The sequence below is a fragment of the Hemiscyllium ocellatum genome, chromosome 21 (genome assembly GCF_020745735.1).
Source record: "Hemiscyllium ocellatum isolate sHemOce1 chromosome 21, sHemOce1.pat.X.cur, whole genome shotgun sequence".
NCBI classification, from domain to species: domain Eukaryota; kingdom Metazoa; phylum Chordata; class Chondrichthyes; order Orectolobiformes; family Hemiscylliidae; genus Hemiscyllium; species Hemiscyllium ocellatum.
The window spans coordinates 41540709-41562778 of record NC_083421.1 but is presented as its reverse complement, the minus strand read 5'-3'; the positions used below and the strand labels follow the sequence as shown (position 1 = coordinate 41562778).

The 22070-nt window shown below is 40.2% G+C and overlaps 2 protein-coding genes and 1 pseudogene across 2 annotated transcripts in view; 1 reads left to right on the top strand and 2 right to left on the bottom strand.

Annotated features, from left to right (window-relative positions):
* rbm18 (RNA binding motif protein 18) overlaps nucleotides 1-20872 on the bottom strand; it is a 37698-nt gene extending 16826 nt beyond the window's left edge. The window contains exons 1-3 of the mRNA XM_060841059.1: nucleotides 20765-20872; nucleotides 18828-18946; nucleotides 212-338 (exon numbers count right to left, since the gene is read on the bottom strand). Of these exons, the coding sequence (XP_060697042.1) occupies nucleotides 212-338; nucleotides 18828-18940 (240 nt within the window). The 5' untranslated portion in view covers nucleotides 18941-18946; nucleotides 20765-20872. The remainder of the gene's footprint in view (nucleotides 1-211; nucleotides 339-18827; nucleotides 18947-20764) is intronic.
* On the bottom strand, nucleotides 10513-12825 carry LOC132826002 (kinesin-like protein KIF24; annotated as a pseudogene).
* Nucleotides 20873-21001: 129 nt separating the features above from the next.
* The window catches only part of mrrf (mitochondrial ribosome recycling factor), a 51649-nt gene continuing 50580 nt past the window's right edge, over nucleotides 21002-22070 (top strand). Inside the window, exon 1 of the mRNA XM_060841058.1 lies at nucleotides 21002-21086. The gene's annotated coding sequence lies outside the window, so the exon portion shown is untranslated. The remainder of the gene's footprint in view (nucleotides 21087-22070) is intronic.

The window sequence follows — 22070 nt, the reverse complement described above, 5'->3', positions numbered from 1 at the left end:
ATTTTTCTGCTTCCTTGTTAAATAAAATTGAAGTAGTTTTTGTATTGGGGTTGGACATAAGTGCTGTCAAGTCAAGTACAGACAATAGCATTACTATCCAGAGTTATTTAATTTCCAAGTAAATAGAACCAATCTAAACACTAAATTTAAGAGCTTTGATTTGATTTTTAATGGCCCAAAAGGAATAAACAACTTTGAAAAAAATACCTACCTCTTTTGTCTCAAAGTTGACAAAGCAGTAGCCTCTAGGTTGCCCCTCAAGCGGACCCGATTTGTGAAAAAGGAAGTCAAATTGCTTCACTTTTCCAAATTTCTGGAGTAGCTTTAGAAGGTTGTATCTGAAAGATGAAAATACCGTTAATAACACTTTGGCTGCTGATTAAGATTTGAATATTAACAAATTCGAAAGAAATCTGTAGACATACACTATTTTAATGGTAGCCTGAACTGTAAATGCAAATGGATTTTCAAAAAAGTGGAGGATTCGGTTTTAAGCTTTGCTCCCATTCCAAGCTGAAATGTTTTACTAGGTTCACTAAACACTAACATACAGGAACCTGAGATCAAAACGTCAGTAGCATTGCTGAAATCTCTCATGCAACAGAAGAAAAACAAGTTTAATTCACTCAACCACGGATAAACATTTCAGCAGGGTACAGAAGCAGCATAAAAAAGTGAGGCTGTCACAGGAGGGCATATTGAGTTGCAGAAATGATCAAGTGTAAAACAGAATTTTTTTATTTTGTCAAACAAAAAGGGAATGTATAACAAGGGTAACATGGCTGGGAAAAACATAATTGGGGAATAAATTTAATTTTCTCCTGCCTGCAAATGGTCAATAAAACTATTAACAAATACTCTCACATGTAATCTCTTTCTACCATTTTTCTTTCCCTTCAATTAATTAGGAGCTTTCTTTAAAAAAAAAGAAATTTTGGCTTTTCTATGTGTCATCAGGACTATTTTTAAAAACACATTCTCTGGTTGACCCCTCCCTGCAAAAATATGTTCATACATTAAACAAGTCTGGTTAGATAGGTGCTATTTTTGGGGAAAAAAGCTCTCCACTAATACAGATTGTGCAGACTATCATGAAACAGCAGTACACAAAAGCTGACACTTCTACTCTGCCTTTCAGGAGAGATTTACAGAAGGGAAAAAGCAAACTTACACATCTTTCTGGAAAATAGTTTCAAAAATGGTTTTGTACAGCTATTCATTTTTAGGACCGTCTTCTGTTTTGAAGGCATGGTCAACAGGCAGCAATGGATTCAACAGCTGCAAACAACTTGTCAATCAAGCAAGCTATTTCCATCTAATTCACTGCCAGTTTTCAAAAACATTTATCAGTGCCTCCAATTTTAAAGAGCTATTGTAGTAAATATGAACCCCCCTCTTTTCATTGAAGCAATAGACGACAACTTTCTATAAGCTTTCAGAATCACAATGGGAAAGCCTTAACTGGGAAGTTGATAACGGATCTATATTGAAAGCTAGTAGTGAGAAACAAAATGCAGCCAAACATCACGACTCTATTTCACTGGCAAACAGAGCCAAATGTCAATGGAAGTAATTTTTCTTGCTCTGCCTTCATTCTTAGCATACAAAATTTAATTTAGAACCAAAACAGATTAACTTGACTTTAGTTTATTACCAGGTTCTCTTATTTGTCCTTCAGCAATAACCTTCACTTGCAGGGGGACTCACCTTCCCAGACACTATTCACTGAGATTGAATATATATAAAGTTTTCACCAAGAGGGTTTAAAAAAAATTGCAAGGAATGCACAACACAATAGATATATGGATTTTAAGAGTTACAGAAATAGAACAAAGTTTATACCCATTTATGGCTTGTGGAATTTTAACTATAATATAATACAGAAGTATTATATGCACAGGAGAGGTAAGGAGTTGTGCTGAAAGAAAGATCATATTCTGAGACAGTCGGGCAGGGCTGAAAACCAAAGGGAAATCAAAAACCACAGAAAAGGAGTGAAAGCATGACATTGATTTAAAAATACGAAAGAGAGAGTAGACAAGTGTTCACATACCCTGTACAGAACAGCCTCGGTTATTCGAACATTATCAGAATTGCTAATGCACCAAAAACCAAAAGGTAAAATCTTAGATAAAAAATCTTGGTGCACTAGAAAGTTTGAGCAGATGGCGATTGTATTTGGTTTATACTCAATACTACAACAATTATGTTGTGAGGAGATGCTTTATTTCAGCTGATCTTCAAATCCTCACATTGATACTTCGATAATAAACCACATGAAAACATTTCTTGGGCACGCCTGTTGCAATTTTTAAGTTTTCTTTTTAAACTCTATCCAATTTAGGAAACCACAATTCCAGCCCAGTCTGGTCCAAGGAGGCCACGCTGCTGCTTGCCAGTGTTGGATAACCCGGAAGAGGTTGAGATTTATTTTGGAACCTTCCTGGTTCAGGTGGATCAGATCGCTATGACAATTAGTGTATCCAATGAACTTTCACAGGAGTAACTCAAGCTGACACTTTGAAAATTCTTAAAATGAGATTTAAAAATTAAACCGCTTTTTAGAATGTATTTAATTGCAAAGGGCAGCAAAAAAAGTCACACTTGTTTCTTATGAATAAGAAAAGTTCCAGCAAGTACTTGAGAATGCCACCATTCTTTATGGTGTAGCCAAAAGCATTCAAAAACAAAGGCAGAAATGAAAAACACTTTATGCATTGGCATATAAAGGAAACCTAGTGAAAATCCAGATGCATAGCATTATGAAAAAAAGCGGAAAGAGATAGTTATAAGGAATAAAGCGGAGAGCAGGGTGGAACTATAAATGAATATTTTCCAGACTTGCAGGATGTGGGGAGCAATAAGCCACATTATGTGTGTAGGCCTTCTTTTGCTTTCCATTTATAAATTATGAATTAATACATTGCTTTGACATTGACACAGAATAACAATTTGCTGATTGAGGCCATTGCAAATCAAAGAAGAATGGAAGGCATCACAGGAGAAAACGGTTTAATAGAGTGAAAAGTAATAGATGTCGCTCATTGCGTAAAAATGCAGTAAAAGTTTAAAAACAAATGGCAAGATTATAAGGGGGGAGGGAATTGCAGAAACAGAAATCTTGGCATGCAGTTAATTAGGAATTTAAAAGCTACCTGAAAATAACATGAAATGCACACGGAATTGTACACAGGTATATTTCGCACAAGTGTATACACACAGGGGTGGCATGGTGACTCAGTGGTTAGCACTGCTGTCATAGTGTCATGGACCGAGGTTCGATTCCAGCCTTGGATGACTTCCTGTGGGGAGTGTGCATACTCCTCCTGCCTGCGTGGATTGCCTCTGGATTCTTCTCAGTCCAAAGATGTGCAGGTTAGATGGATTGGCCATGCTAGATTGCTCAAAGAGTTGAGGGATGTGCAAATTAGGTGAATTAGCCATGGGAAATGTGGGGTTATGGAGATACAGTGAGGACTAGGTCTGTGTGCGATGCCCTTCCAATGGGCCAAAAGGCCTCAATCCACACCGGGATATTTAATAATAACAGCAAGCTTGTGACATTGCTGAGTTTGCGTAAAACTTCAGTTTGACTCAAACCATAATTGTTCTGGAGATCTTGAAAAAAAGATATTACAGAAACAAAAGGATGCAAGGCAGATTCCTTTTGTAAATAATCAATGCAAGTGAATCTATGATTGAAGATAGGCTTCCCCTTCAAATGAGCAGAACAAAATTGGGGAAACTATTGGGAGGTTTTGAACTTTTAAAATTTGAAATATGAGATATTAAGATTTTTTTCCCACTGGAAAATGATATTGTAACAAAGCAGGAGGGTAATTTCAAATACTATAGATAGCCTAACCCATTCAGCAGGGAAAAAAAAACTTAAAAGCCTGATGAATTCAACATGGATAGCATATGTGGACTAAATATTGGGACTGCACATCACAATAAGTTACTCTGCAAGACTAAATGCAGGAGTCAGTGCGAAATGGTTAGAATAGGTTAAGAACTCACTCCATCCCCATTAGCAAAACGTTTTTATGAATAGTATGGATTTCTTTACAGGCCAGTTCCAAATGCCACTGCACATAAACCCGTGGTAGGGTGATTGCAGAGTATGGTCTGTATGGAGGTGTGGATGCACAGAGAGTGTGACAAAGTCTGGCAGATAGTATTTAAAGGGCAATGTTAAGCATGTGGGAAGGACCAACATCAATATATCTGTACTTTATGTGGAACAGATAGAGATTGGCCTTGGAGCTCTCAATTCTTCTGAAGTCAGGTCGAATATTGAGAAACCATAGCTAAAGCAAAGAGTATAAAGCTGAAATAAAAAACAAACTGGAGAAACTCAGCAGGTCTGATAGCATGTATAGAGAGAAAACAGCCAAATTTTGGCTCCAGCGAATCAAAAGGCAGGACTATTTAATATTTAACAAAGCAAACCATTTTGTACTTATATACACCTTGGCTAGAATACCTTTAGACATTTGGACCCCTTATATTGGTGGTGATTTGAGGCTTTGGAAAAAGTTCAGTGAAGGATCCAAATGCTTATTATATTTTCTCAATGCAGACTTTAACAGTGACAGCAGTCACAATTAACATGCTCCCAGCTGCCCAGAAAGGAGTGGCAATGTGTAGTACTGCTGGCTAAGTTTGTCTTCTACTTCCTGATAACTGATGTGAACGTGAGTCATAACAGCAGCCTTCCCAATTCTCCTCTTTCCTCTTCCTCTTGTTTTCCGCCTGGCACTATTGCAACTATTCAAACTTTTTACCATTACAGTCAAGGTTTCTTTCAAAACAATAATATCTCAAACACTGAATGCAATAAAACAGCAGTCAACCACATACGCTAAAATCATTAGAGTGATTATACCCTGAGGAACAATGTTAGCTTATTCTGACATAGCTCCTCAACATAGCATTAAAATTATGAAAGCTGAGACTTAGCTTAACAGCAGCAACTTAAATCTACTTCTACAAATTCAACTTCAGTGTCATAATCTAATAAAGATTTCCAAATTTAACATTAGCTCTTTTGGAACTTGAGCAATAATCCTACACCAAACAAAGCAAGTTTTTCCAATTTATTAAAAAACATGTTGAATTACTATATTATATTCTTGATAATGACAACTCTACTAAACATCTGTAGGAAAACAAACATTTGTAATACAGATTTATTAAGAAGGTGGAGAGAGATACAAAATAATTAAGTAATCCATTAACCACACAGTTTGCTTTAACCACAACGACTGATACTATTATTATAGTATGATCAGATCTACCTCAAAATTCTAAAGACCATTGCAACTCTGTTTTAGAACGGTTTCCAAATTCCAACAGCAAACATTGAGCCTGCAGAGCTGAATCAAAATTTGCACAACTTACCTAATGAAAATACAACTTCTGTTTCTCACTTTTTTTAAAAAAGCACCAGAATATTTTTCAGGTTCAGCAGGCTACAACTGCAGTTAAGCACTCACCCCTTTGCTGGCTTAATAGTTGAGCAATTCAATTCTGAAGGCAAACAGAAATGCTGTGGGGACAGTTTCCCAGCTTACTGATAACATCACATCCTCACATGATTTAATTTTCTAAGGATTAGAATATTAGATAGTAGCTTAGAAGATAAAATTCTCAAATGCTTTGTTTTTAAACAAATGAAAAAGGCAGGTTAACAGCAATGAAACATTACACAGAAATTAAATCCAATATAAATTGGACAGTATATTGCCTTTGAATATTAATGATAAAGTGTGTTTTATCGCTGACTGTTCAGAATCTTCTGATCCCTCTCACTGGTGATTTAAATCAAATTAGAAGTGATTTAAGTAACAAAGACATGGGAATTTAAACCTGTACAGAGGAACCTCGATTATCTGGCATCCAATTATCTGAATTTTGGATTATCTGGCATGATCACCATGTCCCGCTGCTTGGCTAAACTGTTATCTGGTATTTGATTATCCATAATTTGATTAACTGAACGGAATACTCCCCCGCCCGTGTCCTTCGGATAATTGAGGTTCCTCTATATACCTCTCACTGAAATAGGGCTGTCAACCACCATCAAATAAAACCCTCAAGATGCTTGTATTTGAAGGAGGTTGCAGCGCCATCTAATACCCCAATCAGAAAAAGCAAACATCCTGCTACTATTGCGTATTAAAATAAGTTGGACAATTATCTTCAATGTCTTAATTATGACAACAGCCAGAATATAACCAGTAATGTTAAACAGATTTTTATTTGTTACTATAGCACTGAATTCACTATAGGAATATTGTGATGTGCTATCCTCAGACAACCGCTTGCAGCTTGATTGCAATGAAAAGTGCATGAGCGGAGATGTATTTCGTCTTGATATCCTGCACTCAGACAATATTCTTAACATCCACACACAACTTGTATATTCCTGTAACCTGCTTCCGTAAGACCAAACAGCATTCGTACTGTTTGAATACTCACCAGTAGAAACACTGGCCTGGATAAATTGATGGCCAGATAGTTGCTGTTGTGCAGACTGAAGTTCTAGCCCAGATTCTGGAGAATGCCAGACACAGCTGACTGTGGGAATTTTGCCTGGGAAATTGAGAATTCCAATGGGTAATTTCCCTTTGTTCAGCCCTTTGAGAAAACACTATAGAATTGAGGCTTCCACTTCCATCAAGTTAATATTACCCAGGAAAATTTAAAAACTAAATCAAAATGCATTTTTTAAAATTAAACACCTAGTCTGCCTCCTGGGTAACTTTTAAAGTGACCCCCTCAACTCTGCCAACTAACTCCCATTCCCCAACTACATTGTCCCCAGCTCTATAGACCCTCGAGCCAGCATTATTCCAGACCACAAGACCCAACGTTGCTCTACAAACCTGTTGCCTATCAGCCCAAACACCCACCTCACTCAGGCAAACTCACCCTCCTTTCTCCACCACTGATCATTAAATCCTCCTGGACTTTCTGCTGGCCCTGCCACACCCACCACTGCCCAACCTACCCTATGCACTATTACTTACCTGACACACCACCATTTTAGCCACACTAACACTTTTCTTACCCTTTCAGTGGCCGTTAAAGTGTCTGGCTGTGCTGCTGGACATTTTACATCACAGATCATGGCAACTGACTGCTGCATAAGGGAGTGTGGCTTGACTTCACCAAATGATGCTCCGCGATTACGGAAACTGCTGATTTTGTAATTGCTCAAGATTTCTAAGTGGCTGGGATAAAAATTCCCAGCTACAAACGTGGAACTTATGTGAACGTAAAGATAAAATGAGTGAAGTCACAACCTAACTGAGTGTGCCACCCTCAGAATATCTGGGCCAGACTTCTAAATGCATTGCAGAGAAATAAAAATCATCCTAGAAAGCACTTTTATGCTTTTAAGGTTTGTGAAGATTTGTAGCTCGAGTTATGGTTGAAGTTGTTGGTTGGTTTGCCAAGCTGGTTGATTTTCTTGCAAATGTGTTGTCTCCCTCCTGACATCTTCAGTGCTATCTTCACTGCTGCCTCACAACACCTGAGACCCGGGTTCAATTCCCGACTCAGGCGACTGACTGTGTGGCGTTTGCACGTTCTCCCTGTGTCTGCGTGGGTTTCCTCCAGGTGCTCCGGTTTCCTTCGACAATCCAAAGATGTGCAAGTCAGGTGAATTGGCCATGCTAAATTGCCCGTAGTGTTAGGTAAGGGGTAAATGTAGGGGTATGGGTGGGTTGCGCTTCGGCGGGTTGGTGTGGACTTGTTGGGCCGAAGGGCCTGTTTCCACACTAAGTAATCTAATCTAATCTAATCCATATAGTCTCCAGATGAAGTGCTGTTGTTGTGATCTGCCCTGAATTTACATGGTTATGTCTGCTGTAGCAGGTAGTTCCAACTTGTTCAACTGGTTTTGTACTGTGGTGGTTCTTAGATGGGGTCTATTTCAATGTGTTTGTTTATGGAGCCAGGGGATAAATATCAGGCCTCCAGAAATTCCTGAGCTCATCTTTTTGTCGTCTGTCCTGGTATGGTAAGGTTGTTCCAATTAAATTGGTGTCCTTCACTGTCAGTGTGCATTGATATGAGGAAAGACTGGTCATATTGCTTTGTTGAAAGCTGCTGCTCATGTATTCTGGAGGAGCGTTTCCAGTCTGTTTTACCCATGTCATGTTTCTCACGTTTGCCACATAGTACTTTAATAATCACATTTGCCCTGCATGTTGCGGGTATGGGATCTTATGTCCTGGATAGTAGCTGACAAAGTGTGGCTGTTGGTTGTGCAGTTATTATTCCCAGAGGATGTAGAAGTCTCATCGTTCATTCTGAGACATTTTTAGCATAGGGTAGGGTATTTGGGGCAGTGTCTTCCTTAGTTTGCCAGGCATTGGCAGATGAAGCTGATAGGGCACCCATTATTGGCAAAGATTTGTATAGGTGTTGCTCTTCTTTGCCAAGTTTGGGGTATTGCAGTATTACACCTCATTAACACAGGGCCTTGACATAACACTGGATTTTGAGATGGTTAATGTTGTAACTGAGGTTCTCGTCTGTATGTGCAGACTTTCTATACACTTTAGTAAGGAAAGTGTATGTTTTAGAATGTCTAAAACAGGAGTTGGTTGTTCTCTTCGCTGGTCAACTTGATCCCAATGAATGTGCTGTTGAGGAGGTATGTGTAGTTTCCAACTTGGACCGTTTAATAATAACAAAGGTATCGTCTATATATCTGATTAATAGTTTGGGCTGGATCTGGGGGAAGAGCTGTGCTTTCTAGGTTTTGCATTACTGCTTCAGGAATGAGCCTAGAGATGGGCAAGTCTATGATTTGTTCATACACCTGGTCATTAAAGACAAAGTGGGTGGCAAAGACTAGGTCTAGTTTTTTCAGAATATTATCTTTGCTGATAGTTTCGTTGTCAGTCTGTGTTGCCCGTTTGTTCAGAAGTGCAGTTAGTGTTTCCTTTGCTAGTGTTATATTGCTAGACGTGAACAATGCTGTAACATAAGACCATAAGACATAGGAGTGGAAGTAAGGCCATTCCGCCCATCGAGTCCACTCCGCCATTTAATCATGGTTGATGGGCAATTCAACTCCACTTACCTGCATTCACCATGTGGCCCTTAAATTCTTGATGTCACAAGGAATGATCAATCTCTGCCTTGAAGACATTTAGCGTCCCGGCCTCCACTGCACTCCGTGGCAATGAACTCCACAGGCCCACCACTCTGCTGAAGAAATGTCTCCGCATTTCTGTTCTGAATTGATCCCCTCTAATTCAAAGGCTGTGCCCACAGGTCCTAGTCTCCTTGTCTAACGGAAACAATTTCTTAGTGTCCACCTTTTCCAAGCCATGTATTATCTTGTAAGTTTCAATTAGATCTCCCCTTAACCTTCTAAACTCCAATGAGTACAATCCCGGGATCCTCAGCCGTTCCTTGTATGTTAGACCTACCATTCCAGGGATCATCTGTGTGAATCTCCGCTGGACATGCTCCTGTGCCAGTATGTCCTTCCTGAGGTGTGGGGACCAAAACTGAACACAGTACTCCAAATGGGGCCTAACCGGAGTTTTATAAAGTCTCAGTAGCACATCGCTGCTTTTATATTCCAACCCTCTTGAGATAAGAGACAACATTGCATTCGCTTTCTTAAAGACAGATTCAACCTGCATGTTTACCTTTAGAGAATCCTCGACGAGCACTCCCAGATCCCTTTGTACTTTGGCTTTATGAATGTTCTCACCGTTTAGAAAGTAATCCATGCTTGTATTCTTTTTTCCAAAGTGCAAGACCTCGCATTTGCTCACATTGAACTTCAGCCATTTCCTGGACCACTCTCCCAAACTGTCTAGATCCTTCTGCAGCCTCACCACCACCTCAATACTACCTGCCTGTCCAACTATTTTCGTATCATTGGCAAACTTTGCTAGAATGCCCCGAGTCCCTTCATCCAGACCATTAATATATACCGTGAACAGCTGCGGCCCCAACACCGAACACTGTGGGACACCGCTGGTCACCGGCTGCCATTCCGAAAAAGAACCTCTTATCCCAACTCTGTCTTCTGTCAGGCAGCCAATCCTCAATCCAAGCCAGTAGTTCACCTAGAACACCATGGGCCCTCACCTTGCTCAGCAGCCTCCCGTGTGGCACCTTATCAAAAGGTCTTTTGGAAGTCTAGATAGACCACATCCACTGGGTTTCCCTGGTCTAACCTACTTGTCAGGCATTGGCAAAGAATTATTGATAATTTGAAAGATGTTAATTTTTATTCTGAGGAGTATTTTTGGAGTCAGTTGATAAACGACTTAAGTGCTCTTGACCAATACTGTTTGGTGAATATGCTGTTTGCAGTTAGCTCCTGATGAATGGGCAACTGTGCAATCTTCACTTGTATTCCACAGTGATGGAATTTTATTGTTGACTTCTGCCCTTAGACTAATATGTTGTGTCTGAGAAAATAAAAAATTCTTGAACTTTATTTCTTCCACTTAGTTCTCCTTTTGATGCTTCTCAGAAGGCCGATTGAATACTATGATCAGTCTGATTTTCTCTATCATTCAACCATTGATCGTAAGAAGAATCACAATTACTACTACATTCATCTGACCTTTGGACCGCACACTGCAATGACAAAATATATTTAATTTCCTCATCATCCATTCTAATTTTAGGTTGATAGAATTGCCTGAGAAGTTCCTTTATCAGTTGATAACCAAGCTTCTTTTGTATTAACGGTGATTGTTGAAGTTGATGATAAAGATGCAAATGTCTTTCCCGTCCCTTTTGCAGGAGGTGCATATTGACAGGTGACTGTGGAGTCTTGAGACATTTTCAAAATTCTCAGAACTATTTTTTTTATTGGACGAACAGTTATTTATTACCTGTTCAGTACAGTGAAATCTAGTTTTTGAAATGATTTCTTTCTGAATGGGATAAACAGCTTGAACTTTCACATTTTTAGTTACACTAGACTGGTTTTCTGAAATTAAATCTTTCCTTTGCCCATGTTGAATTATCTTGGATGTTCCAGGTTTGGGGTTAGTCAGAAAACGCTCTTTAGTCCTACAGCTCTTATCAGTTGAACCCTTATCCTTTGAACATTTTTTGATACTTAACGAACCTTTCTTAAGGATTTCCTTATTGGGTGTATGTGACTTCACCACATGCCTTTCGAGGGGGTCTGCAAAAGCACATCTTTATTTGCTATTTTTGATGTGGAACACAGAACATTAGGTGAATGAAAAACTGATGTTGATTTTGGCTGTATTGTGTTTTTAGTCGATTTTCAATTTCATATTTTTCTGTTTTGATTTTTTTCTCCATGTTGTACAGGGTGTTTCCTTAATACGTTTCGGAGATGGGCTTCTAGCTCCTTGACATCCACTATGTATTGTGCTGGATGTTTTGGTTCCTCTCTTTAGTTCTTTTACCCTATCTGCATAGCGTAAAGTGCTCAGTATGTGTATTCTGTAGCTACATGGCTAGGTGAAATATTAGCAATCATACAGGTTTTAGAATTCCCAATAAATGAGTCTTTCAATATCAGTGGAAGCTTGCTTTGCCAAAAGGGTGTGAGAGGATGTTCCTGGTCCAAAGCTCGAATACATTCTTTTAGGGCCAAGAGACTTTGATTTATTTCAGCTCCTTCTATTTTAGTTTGTCAGAATCCCTGGCATCAGCAGCTCTCTCACTCCCAGCTAGGTCAACGAAAGAAATCCTTCCAATTGTATAATTTAGGTTTTTAAGCTGGACTTGAATAATAGCACGTGAACGTGAGGAATCTGTATTTATCCCAGAAGCACCAGTCGTCCGTGTTTTACTGCCCCAAGAAATCACCTCTAACAAGGTTTGCACTGCATTCACTTGAATTTCACGCAATCCCACAATTTGTACTGTGTGGTTGCCATCTTGCCTGGCAAACAATCTTTTCCACCTATTCAGCAAGTCATATAGTTGGCCAGAGTATATCTCATAGAAGCTTATCCAGATGAAAAGAGGTCTGTCTCGCTCGGATGTCTGCAATTGTGTGAAGATGACCTCAGCAGCAAGCCCTGGATTTTGATCAGTCCGAATCAGAGTATACGTTTTTCCAGCTCCAGTCTGTCTGTATGCAAAGCACGTTGCCATTCCATTGTTGGACATACTGCTTCAAATCAACTGCTTCCTTTTTCTCATGAAAAAGGACAGATGTATTTTCTGCCACTTTTGCAACATCAATTTCTCCACATCGCACTTCTCGTACTCCAAGATCGCTTTTGAACACAAATGTGGATTTTTTTCAACCTCAATCCATGCCTGTTCTTACCCAGGGTTCACAGGCCTCAAGACAGCATGTGGTAGCCCATAATTATATCCTGAAACATGAAAAATCATTTTTGTATTTTGGATTGTTGAGCAATCAGCTTCCTTCTCAGGAAGAGAGAGTGCATATCCTTCAGACATAAATTGACAGGTAGCTGGTCAACTGGTGAAGGAGGTTTCGACAATCCTGAAGGAGTATCCTGAAGATGATTTTCAGATGATAGCTGAGGATAGCTACTGGTTTCAGAAACCTGACTGATATTGTCCCTTTTATGATTAGGTATGTACTCAAAGTTCAACTGACGCCGAGGGCCAGGTTTAGTTCTCTCCACAAAAGACATTAAGTGAGTCTGGCTGGGAAAAGTCAGTACTTGCACTGGCATCGTGGTCCTCATTTTGTACAGCTTTTATAATTTGAATGAGTTGGAATAAACGCTTTTGATCACACATGCTATGCATTCCCAGCACAGAGCAAACATTCATGGTCAGCTTAACTAGATCTTGCGATTTCAGAAAATCCATTGCTGTGAAGTGAGTTTAATACTGCTCCAGTCCAGTTTCACGCAGACATTTGTAAAGACGCGAGGACATTCTACCACTTATAATGCCACAACTTTGCAGCATTCCCTCATTCTGCCTTTCTCCCTTCTACCATAACAAGAACGCCGCTCGGATCCATGGCAACGCCGCCAGTTGTTTGAAAGGCACACAACACAGCGTGCACGCACGCTGCGACCCCGCACATGGGGTCAAATGGATACCCTACCAGTTTCATCTGCTGATGTCTGGCATACAAACACCACCAAGAAAACACTGACCCCAAACACCGACTACCCTATACTACATTAGAAACATCTTAGAACGAACAAGACTTCTACATCCTCTGGGAATAATGACAGTACAAACCAACAGCCATACTTTGCCAGCTACTATCTCTGACAAAAGACCCCCTACCCATAATATGCAGGACGAATGTGATATATAAAATACTATGCGGCAAACGTGAGAAACATTACGTGGATCAACCGGACAGGAAACTCACCACCAGAATACACGAGCATCAGCTTGCCACAAAACGACACGACCAATCCTTCCTCAAATACAAACTGATAATGAAGGACACCAATTGAACTGGGACAATGTTATGATACTGGGACAGGCAAAAAGACAAGCTTGGGAATTTCTGCAAGCTTGGCATTCATCGTCTGGTTCCATAAATAACACTTTGAAACAGACCCCAACAGATCATACCGTACAAAACCAGAAATAGAACCACCCATCACAACAGACAGAACCGTACAAATTCAGGGCAGGTCACAATGACAATTCTTCATCCAGAAGCCACACAGCACTGATGATGTCACCCAAGAGGAAGACAATGTTTGCAAGAAAATTAACCAGCTCAGCAGACCAACCAACTTCAACTTGTATGCTTAACAAATATTTTGGAACATTTTAAAGAGGTTCAGCAAATATTAAAAATCATTTAACAAACTATGAAGTCAAATTGTATATATGGAACTTCAAATGGCCAACAATGTGGCACCAAACAGTAGGCTGATGACAATGATTACTAAAGTATAGTATGATCAAGATCGAGTCAAAACTACAGCTCAATGAATAACAACTGAGTTAAGTAATCAAAGTAAACAGCTAGGCTAAAATATAGTTTTTCAGATTAGATGAAGGTAGAGTAGAGGGGGAGGTACTGGGACCAATGTAAGTCATCAATGGTTTTAACTGAGGAATGTTTCAAAGTTTATTGATTATAAACGACAGAAAGTGGGCCGAGTGAATAATACATTAGAAAATTTGCTGATTTGGAAGTGGGACACGAACTTTTACACTTTGAGAAAAAGACAGCCTACCACTCTTCAATGAGAGCAAAGTAACGTTGAAATCACTCCTGGATTGTTCTTAGAGAAACAAAGGGCAATATTAGTAGCTGTCAAAGCACAAAAATTTGTAACTCAATTCCAAACCTACATTGTCTGCATTCCAAGATTCTAGCCCTGAACCCCCAACTATGTTATGACAGCAATAGCAAGCCAAACCAAATCAAGCTATCGCTGGATTCACAAAACAGTGAACTCAAAACATTCAATGACCCTCAATTATTCACTTGGCCTAATCAGACTTCATAAGTGACAGACAGGGTCATTGAATCAGTGATAGGGCACAGAAGCACATCATTCATGCCAACCAAATATCCGAAATAATCCAGCATTTTGTCCATATCCATCTAAAATCTTCCTATTCATATACCCATTCAAATGCCTTTTAAATGTAATTATATCAGCCTCCACACTTCCTCTGGCAATCATTCCATACACGTTACATCCACTTGGAAAAGGTTGCCCTTTAGGTCCCTTTTGGAAAATTTGTCAGTGGCTCTGCAATTTGTTCTCTTTTGTCTCTTAGCAATCTAAAGATGTATCCAAATCGGACCTGGTGACTTCTCTACATGAAATAGAATCAGCCTTTTTAACCCCTCTTGACCTGTTACTGTACTGCTCAGTTGCTCAACACCTAGGCCATTTTCTATTTTAGTAAAAACTAACCAAGGGTGCATTTCGCACACCATCTATACCCATTGCTTCAATGAGCAGCTTATCCTGCTTGTTCCTTAAAGGTCTTACTCCAACCTTATATACTGTTAAATTTTTGAATAACATTTTACTGTTTGTTTCAGCACAACCTGCTATCCTTATTTCATGCTTCCTCTTAGCATTAGTAATTTCAGTCTTAGCATCACGCCTGCATTTGAAATACTCTTCCTGATTTCTAATGTTATTACTGCAGTATCGATCATATGCCTCCTTTTTCTACTATGTTATCATTTTCTCACCAATATCCTTAGTCATCGGTGATACTCTAGCTTTCATGACATGTATTTATTTCTCATGGATATGCACCCTACTCATCTCTCTGGAGAGCTGACCTGATTGTTGTTAAGTAATTCATGCTTTCAGGAAGCCTCATCTTATTTGATATGCCCACTGACCAGGAAGTGGGTAATAGGCTACCTAAAGCACGTAGCACATTTGGCAGACTCCAAAGAGGAGAATGGAATACAGTCTTGCAGCACAAACCAAACTCAAAGCATACAAAGCCATAATCCTCATCATCCTTCTGTATAGGCTAGTATCATGGGTGCTGTACTGCTTTCATGCCTGACATTTGGACCGCTTCCATCAGTGCCACCTCCACGGTGATCTTAAGATGATTTAGCAGGACCGCATCACAAACTTTTCAAGTCCTGGAAATCACCAACATCCCCAGCATAGAAACCACTCTTCTGTGAAGACAACTTGTGTTGGGTGGGTCACACTCAGATGGACAATAGATGCCCACCCAAGATCATGTCATATGGAGAGGTGACCATTGACAAATTGAACAGATTGGCCCCATGCAAACATTTCAAGGCTCCCTTACTGCAGAAATTCCAATTTGTGCACCACATTGCTCACTGTCTGGTTATGACGGTAAAAGTAATGACTGCAGATGCTGGAAACCAGTAAAATCAACGTTTACTGCTCCTCGGATGCTGACTGAACTGCTGTGCTTTTCCAGCACCATTCTAATCTAGACCCTGCCTGGTTATGATGCCTGGTGATACTACATCTGAAATGTTGCACATACTTTGAGAGTGAGTGAAGAGCCAGCATGACACAGAGGAAGGATAGCTACAATTGTTCTCAGCAACAATCTTCAGTTGCACACATTCTTGGAGAATGATCATAGACAGGTCTGACTAACCTCTGCTAGGCCAATAACCAATGAGTACAATATCCTAAAACCTTCATCTGCAAAGAAATACCGAAAAAAGACAATTGACAAGTAACAGAGTTATGTTAAACTGCAGGTGACTCTGGTGGTGCTATGCTTGAGAACTGTATACAATTGTAGTCAAACTATTAAACGAAAAGAAATTGCAACACAGGGATAATACTAGACCAGAGAAATGATTGAATTAAAAAAAGTTAACATTCTCTAGACCTCTTATTTAAAATTAAAAAGGTGATTGGATAGCAAAAAGAAGGAAATATTTCCATTTACGGCAGAATTTAAAACTAGAGTCACGCATACAAGATAGCGAACAATAAATCCAATGAGGAAAAATATTTTCATGCTGATTAGAATGTGAAGCACGAAAACAGGGAATGGTTGATGTATGTGGTTTAGATTTTTTGAAAAGGGAATCTAGACTAGTGCATAAAAAAGGATTAGAAAAATACGCTGAAAGGTTGGGATGTGGCAGTCAGAATGAGAGGGGTATGCTCACTGGGCCAAGTGGCCAATTTCTGTGCTCTATGAAATATACTATGCATATGGTACAGGAAAAATATATTCTTTATAAGTTAATATGCAAGCATCTTAAAACACCACAAGTATTTTTAAACTACTTTAGGTTTGGCACATCAAGCAGGAACCCACAAGTTGAAATATCAGGTTGTTACTGGTTCTGGCACAATGCTGCACATATATTAGTGCAATAGGTTTAGCTTGCTTTATAGGCTATTCAATATATGATTGAAAATATGCAGACTGAATCACAGAACAACAACAGGGTGGAAACAGGCCATTTGGCCCAAAACGTCCACATCAACCCTCTGATGAGTAACCCATCCAGACTCATTCCTCTACCATATTGCTCAACATTTCCCTTGACTAATGCACCTAACTTACATATCCCTGAACACTATGGGCAATTTAGCATGGCCAATTCACTATCTTAGGTACAAAATCTTGGGAATAAATGATGTAATCTATCTGGATTTCCAGAAGGTTCTTAAAGTGCTTCAATGAAGTAACGAAGAATTGATGAGGGCAGGGTGGTAGTTGTGATCTATATGGACTTCAGTAAGGCGTTCGACAAGATTCCCCATGGGAGACTGGTGAGCAAGGTTAACATTCATGTAAAACAGGTAGAACTTTCCATTTGGATACAGAACTGGCTCTAAGTTAGAAGACAGAGGGTGGTGGTGGAGGGCTGTTTTACAGTCTGGAGGCCTGTGACCAATGACATGCCACAAGGATCGGTGGCACTATTTTTCATCATTTAAAAAAATAATTTCGAAGTGAACATAAGAGGTATAGTTAGTAAGTTTGCAGTGGACACCAAAATTGGAGGTGTTGTGGACAGCGAAGAAGTCCACCTCAGATTACAACGGGATCTGGACCAGATGGGCCAATGGGCTAAGAAGCGATAGATGGAGTTTAATTTAGATAAATGTGAGGTGCTGCATTTTGGGAAAGCAATCTTAGCAGGGCTTATACACTTAATGGTAAGGTCCTAGGAAGTGATGCTGAACAAAGACCTTGGAGTGCAGGTTAATAGCTCCTTGAAAGTGGAGTCACAGATAGATAGGATAGTGGAGGAGGGGTTTGGTATGCTTTCCTTTATTGGACAGGGTATTGAGTACAGGAATTGTGAGGTCATGTTGCAGCTGAACAGGACATTGGTTAGGCCACTGTTGGAATATTGCGTGAAATTCTTGTCTCTTACCTATCGGAATGATGCTGTGAAACCTGTGAAAGGGTTCAGAAAAGATTTACAAGGATGTTGTCAGGGTTGGAGGATCTGAGCTAAAGGGAGAGGGCGAATAGATTAGAGCTGTTTTCCCTGGAGTGTCGGGGGCTAAGGGGTGACCTTAGAGAGGTTTATAAAATTATGAGGGGCATGGATAGGATAAACAGACAAAGCCTTTTCCCTGGGATGGGGGAGTCCAGAACTAGAGGACATAGGTTTAGGGTGAGAGGGGAAAGATATAAAAAAAGACCTAAGGGGCAACTTTTTCACGCTGAGGGTGGTACGTATATGGAACGAGCTGCCAGAGGAATTGGTGGAGGCTAGTATGATTGCAACATTTAAAAGGCATCTGGATGAGTATATGAATAGGAACGGTTTGGAGGGATATGGGTCGGGTGCTGCAGGTGGGACTAGATTGGGTTGGGTTATCCGGTCGGCATGGCCGAGTTTGACCGAAGGGTCTATTTCCGTGTTGTACGTCTCTGTGATTCTATGGAGAATGCTAAATAAGATAAGACCCCATGAAGTTGGGGTACAGTACTGGCATGGATAGACGATTGGCTGACTGGCAGAAGGCACAGAGAGAGGGGATAAAGGGATCTCTCTCAGGATGGTAGGCAGTGACTAACGGAGTTTCACAGAGCTCAACATGAGACCACAACTATTCACATAATATATTAACAGTCTGGCTGAGGGAACTGAAGGCATTGTTGCCAAGTTTTCTGATGATACAAAAATAAATTTAAATGCATTAATAATTTTAAATTAATAATTGATTGCTCCCCATCATGGTATAACATGCTTGAATGTCACATTTAAATTATTTTAATGCTACTCCACAGGAGTCAGGCATAATATAGGACTGAATTTATTTAAACATGCAACAGAAATATGAAGTACTTTGCTGTTTAGAATAATGTTTATAAATAGCAGTGTCATCATCGAGTCTGAATACAATTGGAAAATAAAAAGCAACAATTACAGCACTTACTCAGTTAACCTGGAATCAAGATTGCCAATCCAGAGTCGATGTCCCTCTTGTGAGGAGCTTTCAGATAGAATAGAAGCATTTTCCAGTGGAAGAGATTCATTTTCAGTCCCCATATGTCACTAAAAGAAAGCAAAACTTTATCACAGTCTCAACACTTCCCGAAGTGCTTAAGTACTTTTGAAATGTGGTCTGCGTTGTAACATAGGAAACATGGAACAGCAAGGTCCCCAACATGACAAGGAGATAAATGGTGAAATTAACTTTTTAAAAGAGATACTGGTTGGGGAATAAGTATTTTTCAGCACCCCAGTGAGAAATGCTAGTATTTCTTTGAATCATGTTATTTGATTTCTGATGTCCATCCAATGGTAAATGGGGCTTTAGTTTAATGTCTCATCTGAAAGATGAGAAATCAGACTAAGTATTGCACTGGTGTCAGCCTAGATCAAGTGCTCAAGCCTGTGGTGTGCAACTTGAACTAGACAACCTTCTGACTGAAAAATGAGATCTATTCTGACACTACAAGAACAACTAACAGATACATTGAAAAGTAATGCTAAATTAGCAATTAGTTTCAAATAGTGATTGAAGACAGACAATACAAAGTATTTTTAATTGCACTCATTACTTTTGTAATAGCCAACTTACAAAACACACTGGCCAAATTAAGCTACTTTCCAACAGGACAATACTATTCTGACCTCAAATTACATTGCTTAGCATACTTTATCTCAGTTTAAGAAATGGGCAAACACCATCCTCTCCCTATGAACCAACAAAAATCAGAAAACAATGTGAAGCTATCACCTATGGATGTGGATGACATTTGTTGGCATGGGGATGTGCAGGGGAGAATCTAAAATTTGTTATTTCTCAGCAATGATTGAAAATACATTTGGAGGGTTCATGGGAAGCTTCGAGAGACAGGACACAAAGTTGCATCGTTGATGGTCAGAGGTCAAATACAGTAAATGACAAATAGTTTTGCAAGTGCTGTAGCAAAGGTAGAATGAGAATAAACATTGACCCATGCTGGATCCAAGATTGTGGAGGCTGAGGTGATAACACAACGAAATTTAGGAGGGAGACCCTCAACCAATTCATTTAAGCAACTAGGAGAGCCTGTTAAGAACATGGGCTGTGAAGTGCAGTTTGCAGAGGTTACAAAAGTAAGGAAGTGATTAAAGATAACAACTTAAGCACATGATAATATTGTTGCTTGACACTGCTATGTTCTCCCTTATTCCAACTGGCAATGCTGAGCATTATCCCATTTTGCCTGAAATGCATTTTTCTTTACAGAATTGCGCTAATTGGACAGCTAGTTACATTTTATATAAAGGATTTATATCATACCTTTAGTTTAGGGGGAAAGCACACGAAAGGGCTTCACAGCAGTGCCATCAGACAAAATTCAACACCCAGCCATTTAGAGACAGGTTACCAAAAAGATTGCTCAAAGAGGCAGATTTTAAGAACCACCCAAAGAGAGGGGGGGGGGGCGGTGTTCAGTAGGAAATTCCAAAACATCTGGCCTTCGTAGTTGTATGGATGGGAGACGGAGAGGGAAGAAAGATAAACTTAGGACGAATTGCAAAGGACTGGCATTAACATGATGGGTCAAGGGGCCTTTCTCCCTTTGTCCTGTGGCTACTGTACGGCCATGAAACAGGCTCGTCTGCGTCGGTGGGTCGAGATTAATCCCCGAGTGGGGTAAATCTCTCTCACTGCGAGAGTAACTCCTGAAGAATCAAGCGTAAAGGAAAGGCCGCTCTAAGTTACTGACTTCGCCTCGGGCCCAAGTTTCTGGCTCCTCCACTTCCGCTCGGATTCCGGGCGACCGCTTAAAGCGGCGCCATTTGGTTGATTTGAAACTCCCTCCACCCAGCGGCATTCCAGTTCCATCAAATCCTCCCCTCCCTTACGCCGTCCGTTACCTGTCCACTCGGGTGAACCTTTCATTCCCGCGTCGCTCCCAGCTTCCCCCTTTTATTACATCCGGTCCTAGTCAACGGCCTAACCTTTCACCTCGCGGCAGACTCTTCCGGTTTGTGCCGTCACTCAATGGGCGGAAAAAAAAACCACATTGCCCGTCGGGCGACGCGTGGCGTCCTCGCGCAGCCTTCACTGCGCAGCCGCCGGACGGAGCATTCTGGGTGATGTAGTCCCTTTGCCCTGTACACACAGTGGGTTTGCGTTGGCCCGGATGTGGCAGCAGGGTGAACGCCAGGAGCAACGGAGACTCTTGAAACTCATTGGGTAGGTAGTTGATCTTCGGGTCTCATTGATCCCATTGGCAACAAAAACAACAATAATAACGGCCACTTTAATAGAAATGTATTGCATTAAGGTGAAACAATCCCCGATTTTAACTCTTTTAAATCTCTTGAAGTCTCTCCGCTTTCAGGCCACATTGTCCTTCAGTGGTAATACAGTTCCGCAGGGTCAGGTTGCTAACAGATGTCAGTGATCAGCCCCATGTGTTTATAAATTGTTATGGTTCATAGTAATCATATAATTTAAATAATAAGTATAATGGGGGAGTAGCTCCAGGGGTAATTGTTCTTCCGCGCCTAAAAACATTGTCTCCTCTCCTCGTAATAATGTTCGGGAATTTGCTTTAGTTTCTGTGGCGGAGCACAGTATTTACTCTCCTTTCGGTTGTTCAGAAAATTGGCCGACCTCATTTTGATGATGAAATTGATGCAAATTGTTCTATTTGCGTTAATGAAAAATACATTTGTAGAGATGAGTGAATAGCATTTTTGGAGTTCTGCAGGTTTCCGTCAACTGCATAAAAAATGTTTAACACATTACTCTTCCTTATTGTACATGGCTTTCCGGTTTCATAATTTGTGCACTTTTGTTCACCTAATCATTGGAGAAGTATTATTGCCTTTGAGATTCCGTGATGAGGTGTTTCTGGCGAGGTCATCATTTGTGGCCCATTCCTCTGGGCCCTTTAAGTCTGGGGTCATATAGAGGCCCGACCGGGTGAGGACGGCAGATTTCCTTCCATCTTTCTTATTAGTGGATTCACGGTCATTCAGCTTTTAATTCCAGATTTTTTATTTTGAATTCAAATTAAATAATTTGTCATGGTGTGATAAATTGATTGATAAATTCTTGATGTCACAAGGAATTAAGGGCTACGGGGAGAATGCGGGTGAGTGGAGTTGAAATGCCCATCAGCCATGATTGAATGGCAGAGTGGACTCGATGGGCCGAATGGCCTTACTTCCA